At 42.1% G+C, this 15,261-nt stretch overlaps 1 protein-coding gene across 1 annotated transcript in view; it reads left to right on the forward strand.

Annotated features, from left to right (window-relative positions):
- Positions 1-477: 477 nt before the first annotated feature.
- SHTN1 (shootin 1) overlaps positions 478-15,261 on the forward strand; it is a 62,410-nt gene continuing 47,626 nt past the window's right edge. Inside the window, exons 1-2 of the mRNA XM_071563401.1 lie at positions 478-696; positions 9,405-9,457. Of these exons, the coding sequence (XP_071419502.1) occupies positions 639-696; positions 9,405-9,457 (111 nt within the window). The 5' untranslated portion in view covers positions 478-638. The remainder of the gene's footprint in view (positions 697-9,404; positions 9,458-15,261) is intronic.

Raw genomic sequence — 15,261 nt, forward strand, 5'->3', positions numbered from 1 at the left:
CTTCACAAAAAGTGTGATTAGACATTGGAATGGGCTGTCCAGGGCGGCGGAGGCGTCACCGTCCCTGGAGGTGTGTAAGGGAAGGCTGGATGTGGCACTTGGTGGCTGACACAGTGGTGTTCGGTCACACAGGTCTCGATGACCTCAGATGTCTTTCCCAGCCTCACCGATTTCGTGACTGCCCGCAGCTGGCCAGGGTCCCTGTGCCGGTCCCCATGCCGGTATCCCTGTGCCGGTGTCCCTATGCCGGTCCCCCGTGCCGGTGTCCCTGTGCCAGTCCCTTTGCCGGTCCCGGTGCCGGGTCCCCGTGCCGGTGTCCCTGTCCCGCGGTCCCCGTTCCTGTCCCGCTGTCCCCGTGCCGATGTCCCTGTCCCGGTGCCCGTGCCGGGTGTGCCTCTCCCGCCGGCGCTGCCCGCGGAGCCGCCGCGGCCACCCCCGCACATGCTCACTGTGGCACCGCGGGAGTCTGGGCATGTGCAGAGCGGCGTTCGGGCCGCTCTCCGCGCCCGCCGCGCCCGGGGCCGGGGCCGCACCCGCACAACCCGCACCGCCCGCACCGCCCGCTCCGCCCGCACCGCCCCGCCAGGTGCAGCGGCGCTCGCCGGGGCGGAGCGCAGCGGGGCAGCCGCCGGGGCACGATGAACAGCTCCGACGAGGAGAAGCAGCTGGAGCGCCTCGCCAGCCTGAAGGACCAAGGTAGGAGCGGGCGGCGCCGCCGCCTCCGGCGCTGCAGAGCGCGGAGCGGCTCCCGGGCGGGCCCGGCTCGGCCGCGGGGCGGGGGCTCCGCCTCGGCGCGGGGACAGAGCGCTGTCTGGGCGTCCCCCAGCGCCCCTCCACAGGTCCCTGTCGCTGCCCAGGCGGAGCGAAGGAATAAAAGCCGTAATGAAATAAATCGGGGGCGCAGGACGTGTTGGCTCTTCCCCGTGCGCCCGCCCGGCCCGGCTGCCCCGCAGGTGCGCTCGGGGGGCTGCGGGGGCTGCAGAGCGTGGGGGGTGTCGCGGGGCCGATGTGGCTGCGCACATGGGCAGCTGTGCTGCCAGCCCGCCGGGCGGGGCACAGGGCCGGCACACAGCGTGGTCGGTCCCAGGGAGCCCTGCTCCAGGAGGAACTGTGTCTGCCCCTCTGTGCCGCTGAGCCTCACGCTGGGTGCCAGGCAGCTCCTGACCTGCTGTCCTGTCCTGTGTCCCGCTCAGCGCTGCAGGATCTGGTGCTAACCCAGCCCATCCAACACCTGCCATCCCACTTCACATCACTGAGCAAACTTCCCGCTGGTAGCTCAGGGCTCGCCCTGATAACACTGTCAGTTTCTGCAGAACCTTTGTAGCTCCACTGTAAATGAAAGGAAACACTTGTCCTGGGCAGGTTTGGTGGGTGAGCCAATTTCGATGCTTTTGTAGAACAGTCCAAGTAGCTCAGCATTGTGGATGTCCAGTGTCTTGAGTGCATAGTTTGACTCGGACACTAAAACACTGTAATAGTTAATCTTCTGTAAGAAGTGGCATGGTAAAGAGCTTGGATGCTCATAAAGCAGCCCATTTTTTGACCCCATTGATCAGTCTATTCCTCAGCCAGGTTGATCCAGGAAAGTTTCTGCCTTAGTTGATTGGGTAGGCAGTGTTTGAAGATCCAGCATTAACAGCCATTGGAATTCTGGACATCTGCTTAGACTGTGCATCACGTGCCCGGTGCCTTCTGGCTCACAACTTCATGTGCAGGAGGTGCAAAGTAGCCATGCTGTAATTAATTCACTGCTGGTAATTCCCACGTCTGAGTTCTGCTCTCCCGTGAGCCTGGGAGGAGCTGTTTGGAAAAGACCCGCTGGACAAAGTTATGTAAAAGAGTGAAATTATGGCAACGTAATCAGCGCACATTTTTCTGTCATTTATTCTGGCCATGAATGTACTCAATCACCTTTGCTGTATAGAAGGAGCTTTTGCTAACCAAATTTCATCTGAATATTTATCGACTATTTATGACCTGCTTTGGTGCTTACGTTTTTGGTTGTTCACTTAGCATTGGAAATCCATGATTACCAGCTGCACAGGTTAGATTCTGCCTTGGCAGGATTCAATGGGTGTAAAACAATAACCGTATAGCTGTGTGTTTTGATAATTGGGGACCAAAAAATAAGGCTAAAAATCTGGTTTTTAGCTGACAGACTGCTTTCCTCCTGTATTGTTGCCTCAAGAGGAGCTGTCTGTGCCAAAAGGACAGTTGTTAAAATGACAATAATCAGTTACAAAAAAGATGAGTTTGGGTTATTTTTTAGAGAAAACCCAGGCTCTTGAAATTGTTTGGAGTGGGGCTTTAGTTCTGCTATATGAAAGTCTTCTCCTCCAGTAGGCTGGGTATCTTTTAATGTCTAACAAAATTTTAGGGGCCTACAGGAATTAGTTCAAGGGAGAGTTACCGTAACTTGAGGACTGGCTGTCCCAGATACACTTGAGCTGTTGAAATAGAAACTGTTCTTGGCAGACCCAGTGGCGTAAGGTGCTGTTCTTGGTGGTTCTTCATCCCTAAACACAGGAGTTGTAGTATGTTGTGAGGCTAACACAGGCTTTAGTGATTGTATGGCTGGTGACAAAGTTGCTTTATATGGGTCAAAAGTTAATCCAGTGGAAAAAAAATTTAAATACTCCTCTATCTGCTGTTCTTCATCTAAAACTATACAAAAGGTATGGTAGCACACATAGGTAAATTAGTAGTTAAATTTTGTTAACTGACAAGCCTGAGGTGTCCACAGTAAAAAATTCAAGCAACGAAAATAAATAAGATGCATAAAATTACGTTAATGGTGATAACCTAAATATTGTTACTGTAGTGAAGTAAATTTGCTTACTGTTTATATACCGTATGTTTGAGTAGATAGTGTCTCCTCCATTCTTACTGATAACAAAACAAGGCTATTTTACATGGTACCAACTTTTCCCGAGTTTAGGATGGTCTGTAAAACAGAGGAAGCATAAAAAGAGGAGGTTAGAAAGTCTCTTTCCACTTTATTGCTTCCAGATGTAGACAACAGTATTATTTTGAAAATAACTATGGTTGGTCAAGGATATGCTGTCTCTGAATATTTGGGGTAATGAGTATACATACTTGTACCTTTGTTGTGTTCAAAGTGGCATTATGGCTCCATAGCACAGTAATGTTATGGTCTGTTGTCAGATTTCTGAAAAACACAAGTTGATTTGAAGGGGTTTCAGAGGACATTCATTCAGTAGCCCTTGTTTGGTTTCTCTTTCAGGATGTGTTTTTCTAGTCTTGAGAAACTTGCCTGAAACCAGGTAAATGAACTGTCTGAGAAGTGATGCCAAGGGTAGAGGGGAAGGCAAGCAGCAGCGTAGGTGGCTGCCTGCTGTCACATCTCAACTGCTGCTTATGTTTTTCCTGAACAAGGTCGGCAGACTGAACCTGAGGCAGGTGTTCTGTAGCTGCCTGATCAGTTCTTAGTGGCAGCTGTGAAGTTGTCTGGGGCTTGGGCAGGTTCACTTGGCTGTTTGGCAGAGCTCTGAACAGCAAGTACACTGAAGCTCTGTGTGCAAGATACGCTTATCTTTCCCCCATGCTGAATTTTCCAAGTCCTGTGTGTTGTACTCAGATACCTGATACTGATCATTCTTTGGCTTGCTCCATTACCAAGTTTAAGGTGAGCATCATGAGGAAACACGATCTCTGTGTTGATGATATTTAGGGCTTAAAAGTGTTTTAAGCCTCAAACAATTTTCTGAGATGGCCTGGTTTAATAAAGCAGATTTACTATAAATACCACTATGCCTAACTGTACACAAAGTGGTATTTCCAATGCTGCACACTTCTATTCAACTGGCTTTTATAATTCCTGTGGGTAGGACTTAAAACAAAAACAAATCAACTGGGCAAAATCTTGCATTATTAATGGTTGGTTGTAAAACCTGAGGAGTTGTAGCAAACTTGACTAACAGCTGAATCATAGGAGTAGTTGATTACCTGCCTGAAAGGTTGCCTTGTTTATCTTTGGTTTTATTGGCACTGCTGGTACTTTGCCCTTAAAGACAGAGTTACCTTCCACCAGAGTCGCTTTTCTGTTCAGTTGAAAACAGGAGTCAGTGACCAAAACAACTGAAGTTATAAACTAGGTAAAATTACAGCTCAGCACTGTCATAATCACATTTCTGGTCACTTTGTGCATTATAGTAGTTAACAACTATTGATAACATATTTACTAGACATGTTTATATTATCTGGATTTTCTTAATAAATCTTAAACATCTAAGCTTGCTCTATGTTTGTTGGCTGGATTTGATAACGTGTGATGATTTCCAGTCTCTAGTCCCAAGCATTGTGACCTCTGTATTTGTGCTTTTTGTTGTGGTGAGGTTTTTGGGGTTTTGTTTTTTGTTTTAATTAGGATCTATTTGATCTTCAAACTCTTTTTAGGATGTCAGAACCTTTGAATAAAGGAATATCATGTATCTTCTAAGGAGCAGAGTAGACTCACAATCTGACAGCAATATTTCAGAGTAGTATTGTTTAAGAATATGCTATTCACAGGGTCTTAATGTGGTTCAGTATATTTATTCTCCTTTGTGGCAGATGAGTAATTTTTATGGCTGGAGCAATTTCTTGTTGGCTCTAGTCATCTGCTCTATAGACTTTTTTCCCCAAGTACCTGTCTGTTTGTGTTCATACACAGCAGCCATCACTGTGTTTATCCTCCTGACAGCACCTCACTGGTCTGGTGCCTGCTGAGCTTCTGGGAAGACCATTGCTGTTCGAGGGAGAGTTTGTACAGCACACTTGGCCCAGTTCTTCCTGCTCTGAGTACACTGGGAGGAGGAGTGTGGTGGCAGCAATTCCATTAAAGCCTCTGGTGCTGACAGGAGTAATTCTGTCTCTAATGATATATCCAAAAAACCAGGTGTTTGTTTACTTCTAGCAGCCAAATAATTACTTAATATGAATAGCTTGTTTCATCTGGAGCAGAGGACTTCTTACACTGTAAGCTCTTCTTCCTGCCTGTACCCGTAAAGACATGCCTGGTCCATAGTCTGGAAGTATCCATAGTGACATTTGCTTTGACAGCTCTGCTTACTTTTCGATTAAATAGGCAGGTTTGAAATGCTGGATTGGTATTACTTATTGATTTGACATCGAAGGGCTCTCAGTTTGCTCAAAGGCCACCCCCTTGCAACATAAATGCTAAGGTGTATGCATGTAACATTTTTCAAGTTTGTGGGATTTTTTTCTTTAATTTGTGTTTTTAATATACAGCTTTAGAAAAGGGGTTGATTAATTTTTCAATAAAAAGAGTAGGAAGAGTCTTACCACCTTACTCTGTGTAAATGGAGGAGTCTTTTTCGTTGTTCACTATGAATTATAGTCATTATATACTTTTACCCTTATGACCTTGTTTAACTAATAAGTACTTTTTAGTCATAGTAAGTATCCAATATATAAAACATCTAATTTAGATAATACTTCTATTTTGTGAGAAAATCCAAGTTCAGGAGACAGAGGTTCTCAAAAAAATCAGAAGACTAAGTTATAATTAAAGGAGCTTCAGCATACAGAGTTACCTACTGAATTTAATACAGATAAAATGCACTGATACTGTTCACAGGGCAGTCCCCTCTGGCCAGCTGAGCTGTGGAGTGAGAAGCTGTTGAATATGTGTGATGATTGTTGTGAAGGAACATACTATGTTCAGTCATGTTGACTGTTTTGGGGTTTTCCTGTTTTACAGTAAGAAAGAGCAGGGTTGACTGGGAGTATGTTTTGGGTGGGCTGTATCCCAAAATATTCAGGTTTTTTTTCCAGCTTTTTTCTCTCCTCACTCTTGAAGTGAGTTGCAGTGTTGTCCTCATACTGAAGCAAAGACATGTGATTTATGTACTGATAAATTGTATATATTGTACAACTGTGTATCAGGAATAATTCTACTAAGGATGAAGTTAATTTAGTGTCAGACAGTAACAGCATCCCAAGAGATCTCTGATGTGTATTTGTTGCAGTTATTCAGGATTTGTTGGAGGCCAATGAGTACAGCATGGGCATTTTACTACCAGTATATGCCACAGTATTGATTCTTTGAGAAAATGATACATAGTTCTGGAATTATAGTAGCACCTTTAGTGAAATGTCTTCCCTTTTTTACTTCATTCACCACAAATGTATTGGTAAGAGATGTCTTTATTCCAGGATAAATTACGTACAGCATAATCTGAATGAGTCAAGGTGACATGTAAGAAATCTTCAGTTGCTCAGGTGATTGTTATGGATATTGTGTGTCCCTTCATGGGTTAAGGAGAGAGAATAGTCCTGTCTCTTAGAGGAAATTTAGGGAAGTCTTTGTACAACAGGATTGATTGTCTGTCAATCTATAAATGAGTGGTACTCCTGTCTCCTAATCTACAAAAGAGGGTTTTTAAGGCTAAAGAGTCTATATGAGATTTAGCACATGTGAAATGTTGCCTGGCACTCCTGCTACTAATTGTTCTAGGTAGTTTTAGAGCAGAGAGATCATTGTTACCTTTATGCCTCTTAGTGCTTCAGTGAAGGTTATGTAGACTCCTGACTTTTTCTTTAGATGGCCTTAAAACTTTATTGTACATAAAACACTTGAAAAATTTCATATCAAAACTTCGCAGTAACGCCCCTCAATATTAAAAAAAATATAATCCATGAACTTTTTTCCTTTGCCTTTGCAGAGAATCTGATCCACACCAGAAAACGCGTGTAGTAATTTTAAAATTACTATTTCCAGACCTGATAAAAAATAGCATGCTTTTTGTTAGATTTAGTGTTTAATAAATCCCTACCCAGAAATCTGTGTGATGGGATCTGTGTTTCCCATCTTGGAAGAACAATCTGATTTTAAGGTCTCAGCTGTATTCAGGGAAGAGCTAAAGTTTTGTATTGGCAGTGAGAAGGTGGGCACAGTAACAAAACACTGAAGAAAGTTGCTGTGTGAGTGCAGCATGAAGTGGCTGATGATTTTCTATTTGCATTCCATGACAAACATGCCATGGATTGGGATCTGCAGTGAAAGAGGGGAGGGCTGCCCTGAACAGTCAGTTTAATTCCCAGTCTCACACAGGTGAGCCCTCCCTGGCAATCACTGGAGTGTTGTGTAAGTTCGTGTTCTCATTTTTTGGTAGTTTATTCTTGTATCTGTGCCTTAAGGGCTGATGATTCAGAGCCCTCTGTTCAGGGAGCATTGGAAGAGCTGGCAAGGGTGGGGCAAATCTGTATTTGTATTTTTCAGTCAATTGTAAAGTATCAGGTAGCAAGTATTAGTTTGCCTTAAAGGTGAGCAAACAGCCGTTTTCAAGTATGAAGAAGCTCGAATTGTATCTGTTGATACAGTTTTCATTCCTTTTCTTGCATCTGGATGCTAGAAATGTCTTCCCTTGCTTTCCTACAGGGAAAATGGCTTGAAAGTGGAACAGTGATCAGGAGACTTAGCTTTTGCATTCCTGTGTAGGAAATATGTCATTTCACTTCAGGTGCTCTGTCCTAGAGCAGCTGCAGCAGCAGGGTCTCCTGCCTTTCGTGGTTTTTCCTTTTGGTTCTTGATTATGAAAGGTGGGCAGGGATCTTGAGTAGATAAAGAGAAGTGGGGATAAGTAAAGGGGTGGATTGGAGACCTTGGTTTTCCTGCTGCAGGGGTGCAGGGCACAATTTTAATAAACCTGATTTTGTTCCTTAGACTCTTTAGATACATGTTTTTACTTGAATGAGCAGGAGTGAGGATTTTTTCCATCTGTTTAATGATTTTCCTGGGAATTTGCATATGGACTTCGCTTCAAGTGTTTTTATTTAACTTTTTTCTCTTGGAGAGCCTTGGAAATTTTTCAACATTGGTTGGTCACAGCAGAGCTGAAATTCTGGCTCAGAGATTTCTGTCATTCCTCTATTTCCCTTTCTAGCTAATACAGTCAGTCAGCAGCATCCTGCCATTACCTGGTTGCTGGTCAGGGCACACGAGGAATAGAGTTCTGAGTTGCTAGCCCAGAAGCTAATTCTGCTCTGTGTATCCCAGACTTCATCTCTGAAACTATGTAATTTTGGAGAAAAGAGAAATTTGGATAATTTGAGGTTTATACCTCTGAGATACTTGACTGCTGCTGCGTGCTGAAGGCAAGCAGAACGATGGTGCCATAGACCTCACTTCCAGGAGTGAGTTGAATTAGTTTTATTTCAGCAGGTTTTGAAATGCTGGGGAGGAGGGAGAAAAGAACTGCTACAACAATGTGAAGTGTAACTTTTTAAGAGCTTCTTGTTTGGAGAACTTTATCTAAAACTGGAAAGGGCTGGTGGGTGTTCAGTGGCTGATCTATCAGACTCTGTGTGTTTGTCTTCAGATGTTAAGAGGAAACACAACATCTCTGATATTATCAGATGAAAACTATATATTCATACCCTTTATCTGGTTTAAGTTAGCTTGAAATAAAATTTGTGTGCCAGTATAGCTTCTTTTAGGTACAGCTTAAAATTTGAGGAGATACCGATAGACTAGAGTAGGATCCATAGTGACATCAGGAGTCTTTTCATTTCACTCTTGCAGTTGGCCTTAAAGGCTGACCACTGTTCCTTTCTGGCAAGGTTTGTTTCCCTAAGTTTGGAAGTGTATTCAGCTTCTTTCTAGTGACAGTAAAGTTTCTGTGGTCTCAAAGGCTGAAAGCCCACATGGGACACACTGAAAGAAGAATGGAATTGGGAAGTTGTGACAGTGATGGCGCATCCTGAGGCAGTAAAAGGTTTAGGAGAGGTACACAAAGATATGCAGTAAAATGAAGTTTAATTGGTAGCTGATAGATTGTTTCTGCATATTGTTTCCTGGTTTGAAGCAATGGCCTTCCAGAATCCTGGGGGTTGAAACCTTTCCTGCTGGGCCCTGCAGCTGAGATTTTGTGTGAACTTGGGCAAATTCTACAGTATTTTCTTATCTCCACTGTGGAGTTTAAAAACAAAAACATTCTCTTGTAGGACTCTTGTTTCAAGAAAATGTTAATAAATAAATACAGAAAGGTGCTCAGCTCCTCTGGAGATACTGTGTATTGCATTAGCTGTGCTTTGTGGCATTGATCTGTAACCTGAGCCACTGTGAGTTTAAAATGGTGACTGCAAACCAGTATATTCACTTTGTAATTTTTGAACTCAATCAATAAGATTGTTTAACTCCACATTGATTAAAAATTGATTGTTTTGGGAGCTACCATCTTTTTCAGACACTTCCTAATTGCTTCAATTCTAGAAGGATATGCAGTTCATAGGCCATTAATGGGCTATTAATGAAGTTTATGACCCATGTTATTTAAGAAGTCTGTGTAAGCAGACAGAAGAGTTTTCAATTTAATGAAATGGAGAGCTAATTTGGGAAGAGCTGCTATATTAACTTTGTTCTTTTTTTCTTCTTTGTGTAGCTATTGGCGAATATGAAGAGCTTAGAGCAGAAAATAAGAAAACGAAAGAAGAGGTTTGTATATATATCACTTATTTATTTATTTAATAGTAAAGTGCTAAATGTCAGAACACCTCGGTGACTATGGCAGGTTGTTACCTACTTTTTTGAGTTCAGTGATACTTACTAGTAATATTACTTGTACCTATATGTTTTAAGGAGCAATGAATGCAACTCCCACAATTATTCTGGCTGTCCCATTTCTCTGAGAAGAGTTCCTATAAATATATTTTAAGTGATTGCTGCTCTACCCACTTCACCTGTGATTACAGTGTGAGTGGAGACCAACTCACATGTTTAGATAAAATTGTTTCTCTTGGTTCTAAATCTCGTTTTATTATGACTTGATTCACACAGGGGACTTACTGAAAAGCAGAATAGAACAACTTCCCTTACCCAGCCTTTCTGAACATTCAGATTGTAGGAATATGATTTCTGAAGGTATTTAAATCTTCCCCTTTCTCCTTCAAATCATGCCCAGTCTTTAGTAGGAGAGCAGGATGTCTTATCTCAACTTGCAGAAGCATAAAATGGATTCTCAGCATATCACACATCTTTCTGTGACATCTGTGTGCCTGTCCATCTTGAAATGGAAGCTTTAAATGTATGGCCTGAACTTCATACATTACTGCAGGCTTAATTTCTTAATGTTCAGGGATACTGGAGTAAGAAATAATACCTACTTTGTATATTGCTCATTATAGTGATGTTGAACTGTCTTTCTAATACTAAAATTAAGGTATCTCAGTATCAGTGAGATATCTCTTTCCACCCAGTACTCTTGTTCATTTGACATACCTGCATCCTGAGAGGAAGCCAGTGGGAACAGAGGACTCTGAGAGAGATGTGATGACAGTGCTGGATTGCATAAATCCATGTCCATGTGCACAAGGTTTTTAGCAGATAAACCTTCCAAAAGAAACTGTGGTCACTGAGAGCCTTTTATCAGTTCTAGGTAGGGAGGAATGCAGAGGAGTGAGTCAGTGCTACACTGTATTGTAAACAAAATTCTCCTTTCTCCAGTATTAGTGAGTTGAAAATTTAAGAAACCTTTTCGTTTTCAAATCTCTGTTAGCTGCCAAGGTATGTTGGTTTAATTTAGCTTTTTCTGAAGTAATTTTGGAAGGGTCATTTTTAGTCCAATTATAAATTATACAATTCAAGGCAGTAATGAGAACACCTTGTCATTAACTACTTTCTCATTACTAAAGAAAACTTGAAACTTACCTTTAGTCATGATCTAGCAATGATTATGTGCATTTCCAGTTAGGTCAGCACACTGTGCCTCACTCTCCTGTCCACTGACCTGCCTTTTTCGCTTTACTTGTTGCTGCATTCCCATTATGCTGTCTTACACAAGAAATCTGTCCTTTATTTTCACTGTTCAGAAGTGCTCAAAAGAAAAGAAGAGAGAATCTGAGTTAAACCAAGATTCCATCTAGCTCAGAATCCTGTCCCTGACAGCAGTTGAGAGGGAGTCATGTAAGAGCACGTCTAACACCCTGGCAGGTTCCTCTTCTACTCTTCAAAGCACTTGCAGCCTGAGGGCTTCCTCAGCTGCCTGAGATTTCATTGTCCTGCTCTCTTCCTTAAGTTTGTCCCATGCTGGTTGTTGGCTTCCATCACATGTGAGGAGTGCCACACCAGCACTGTCCCACCACGTGAAATACCAGCTCCCCTGCTTTGCCCTGAACTCAAGTCATGCTAAATTTGGCATTTCTTCAACAAAGGTTTCTTTAGCTTGGGGAGTGGGGAGTGAGGAGACTTTCCTTGAGCTGCATTTTTATTTAGAATTTTTTTTCAAGGGAAATTTCAGTGAAATATTTTGTGTCCAAAATTAAGATGGAACGAGACATTCTGAGGTTGTTTCTTCCATTGTACTCATCCTTCTTCCTTGCTCATCTCTGTCACAAGACTTCTTTCCTACAGCTGCTTATCTCCAGCCACTCCTGTGTGTTTCCTCTGGAGGCTGGTATGAAGTTTTTCAGAATACTTGCATAACAAGTGAAAATCCTTCAGCCCTGAGCACATGGGGATTACATTCCCAGTTGAGCAAATTAGTTAAACACGTGCTCAGGGCTGGAGGATTTTCAGTTGTTGTGCAAGTTTTCTTCATCCAAGAACCTCCATCCCTCAAATTGCTGTGCTTGTGTAAGCAGTCCTGGTTAATTGTTTAAGTACTTGGACTCAAGTGGTTTAGTGTGAGGCCCTAAGTGCATTTCTTTCCCCCCAAAAAAGAATCTACTGGTAACGGAATTCATGGTTATATTTGCTTACAGTGCCAATGCTGGAAGAAACTATTCCTTGTGTTATTGCAGGGTGGGGTAATCCTGAAAGCTCCTTAGCATCTCTGACTTTGTATCTTAGTTTATGCTTTGCACCATCAAACCTGCTACTAGAGGAAGTGTAGCACAGACTGTCTATGCCTATGGGTCTGGGAAGTTGTGGGTGACTTCTCTTCCAGTTTCTACCACTGTCGTCCAGCGTGAAGGTACAAAAATTGCTTCCTTTGTATAAATTGTGGTCATTGCATCGACAGAACAATTTTATTAGAAGGTGACTTGAAGACTATTTGTGGAAAGTACCACACTAGAGTTGGGTAGCAGTCTGTGTGAATGTCCTTTTGAGACACTTGGTGGGATAATTTTCTGAGTCACTGCTGCACTTGTATGGCTTTCAGAGGAGAGCTGTGCATGCAGAGATTATCCCAGTTTCTGTTAGACACATGGAACTTGGTGGATAATGGGCAGCTAACTTAAGATATAATTTTAGATTTTGAAAATCTGTGCTCTTTGTTCCATGTTTTTTCTTAAGATTAGAAAGTAAATTGACTTTTATGTAGGTTACTTTGTTCAAAGCACTGTTGCTTTAAAAGGATGCTAATAAGCATGAAAATTCAAGAGCAGGATATAAGATCTTTGATCCACAGTGTCTCTTTCTCATTGCCTTGTAGAACTGCCAATGTGGAGACCACTGGTGGGGTCTCTGACAACATTGCCACAGACTTTTTTTTTTATTAGCATTTTTAAATACTTTGAGAAACTGAAGCAAAAATGATATTAGCAGATTACATCTCCTAGGTAACCTTTTTTATTGAAGTAGCCAACTGAACACACATACCAGTCCTCCAAAAATAGATAAATAATATTCAGTTGCACACAAATTTGTGTGACTTAATATGCAGTTCTGACATATTCAGAGTCAGATCATGAATAAATATTTGACTACTTGCTAATCAGACAGAAATGACTCTGAACGCTGGTTTTGACAGTGTTTTGTCAGGCTGCCAGTAGGGGGAAAGAAAAGCAAGACAGCTATCCAGAACAGTAGGTGTAATACTGTATCTCTGAAACATCATTCATGGTGTTTGCTCTGTTAAAGCACATGCATAGAGTGGATTATATGTTTTGTTACCAAATGGGAATGGGGAAGGAATTCTGCCTTGATGACATGCTCATTGTTTCAGTATAGCAAATGTCATTGGATACTTCTGAGCACTGTACCAAACTCATAATTTTAGAACAAGCATTAAATCTGCATAAATTTCACAATCTGTGTAAATGGGAAAGAATTGTGTCTTGTGTTGCTTAGCAATGGCTTAATTGACTATATGGCTACTACGTGAACTTCTTGCATCTTAATATCTGGACGGAACAATCTCCTCCTTGTTTTTGCCCTTTGAAGGCCTTTTACTGAAGTCAGTAGGAGCTTATGTGCAAAATAGTTGGCAAAAAAGAAGCCTGTTAGTAGAGAATAGACAAGAAACCCAGGCCTCCCTGGAATTAGTGGCAAAGAGTCATTAGGCTGGTGGGAGTGGGTGTGTGGAGACGATGTGTCCACATCTTCCTGCTGATTCTGTGCATCAGTTTCCTGTTATCACACCCCAGTGTCAGGTTCCCATGATGAGGTGGTGCCATCCTGGTGGTGTTGTAGCTCCCAGTGCAGGCTGAGGTGATGTACTGCCATTCACCTCTATATAGGTAGTATTTGGTTTGAACACTGATCTTTAACACGTACATGATTTACTTGTAATTAGTCAGCATGTCAGTTCTCAGCGCTAGAAATTAAGGTACTGCCTCATCTCATGTGTACCTTGAAGTCAAAAATCTCAAATGGAATGGGATTTGCAAATCTTCTGAACTTCTGTCTGCAAAGATGAAGAATTGTGTGGAGTTACTCACCAAATGAATGGCCAATGGATTTGTTTCTAAAAATACAGATGCAATGTCTTTTTATTGCTAAGAGATTATCATTGACTTCTATAGCTAGTTCAGAACTGGAATATTTTCAGTTTTTTTTGTTTGTTTTTTTTTAAGTGGGATAATGGTGGTATAAATATTAGATTAAAAATGCACTAAATAAAATAGAATAAGTGCTTATTCTCCTTTGCTGAGAAGCTGAAACTCTAAAAGAATAAAGTTAAAGGTAGAAAATTTACCAACAAACTAAGGAGTTACAAAATTCTTTAATTTTTATTCAAGGGTATTCTTGAGTATGGAGCTATCCCTTAATACTGACAAGGGGAAACTTAGTTAATACTTGAAAGCTGTTTCTCTTCAGCAGTTGCATGTGTTTGAATGTGAAAAGTGAACAGCAGATTTTATGGTAATGTTATGCTCTTTACCTTTTAATATTTAGGATTAGTGATACTTATATCAATTAGCAATGATGCTGTGTATGCTTCAAATTTCTTTTTTGAAAAGTGAGGTGGTTGTGAATTTTTAAGTTGTCTGTGTAGCTTTTCGTGAGTAGCTCACACTTCTAAATTTTTCTATGTTTCAACTTTTCTGTTTTAAAGGTAAGATCAGTTTATTTTAAAGGCTGATAGTGTTTTTTATTATTAACGTAATTTGTAGGAATTTTTTTGTGTGTGTAGTTTTTGAATTTGAAAGAGTGCAAGTAGTTAAAGGCAATCTCAGCTTCTAAATATTAGGAGATAAACTGGTGTATTTTTTTTCTGGAAGCACCTGTAAGAGCTGTGCTTGCATGGGTCTGATTGCAACACACAAGGCAAAGTGCTTTGCACTGATCATTTCAGCAAGGGCAGCAATCTCCCGCTCTCCTTTTCTTCTTCCTTTCATTCTGAAGCACAGTAGCAGCAAAAGGAAAATACTGAGAAAGCTGCAACTGGGAGCAGGAGTTGCTCTGCAGAGACCCAAACGTAGAGACCCTGATTGTGCTGAGAAATGTCACAGTTATGAGGAGAATTGTCAGCTTGCCTTGGTCCAAATGGAGCTCTCTCTGCAAACTGCACTTGAGGTGAAGTGGAATAGGTCATTTAACGTCCCCTTTTGCTGCACAGGGAAAGCTGCTGTGTTGCTGGAGGATTTTAGAAGGAGTTTTTCCTGTTGTTGGGATAGGGAGTGTACCATGTCCTCTTCATTAGTAGGAAAGTGTCCTTGAGTTCCACAGGCAACAGATCATCAGATCCTTAAAATGCTGATCTTTCTAGTTCCTAAACTGAGCATTAAAGGCTCACTTAATGTGCAGTGAGCTGAAAGCCTGCAGTGTGCAGAGAAATCCGTGGGTGAGGTATGCCAGTGTGGCCACAGTGTCATTCCTGTAAAATACGAGGAGGCAGCAGCTCACACCAATCCCCCTCTGCCGCAGAACTGTGCTCTGCAGGAACCATAGAAATACTTTCTACGTCTTACGCTGCCTTCTATTCTCCAGCTGCACTTCTGCCAGTAAGGTAACACCAATTTGTGATCAGGAAACAGGGGGAGGGCAGCAAGCAGCAGGACTCGTGCAGAGATTTCCCTTCCCCACCTCTCCTGTGCAGAATTCTCTGAGTAGCTTCTTTGTTAACAGGGCCACAT

This window comes from Pithys albifrons, chromosome 9 (assembly GCF_047495875.1).
Source record: "Pithys albifrons albifrons isolate INPA30051 chromosome 9, PitAlb_v1, whole genome shotgun sequence".
NCBI lineage: Eukaryota > Metazoa > Chordata > Aves > Passeriformes > Thamnophilidae > Pithys > Pithys albifrons.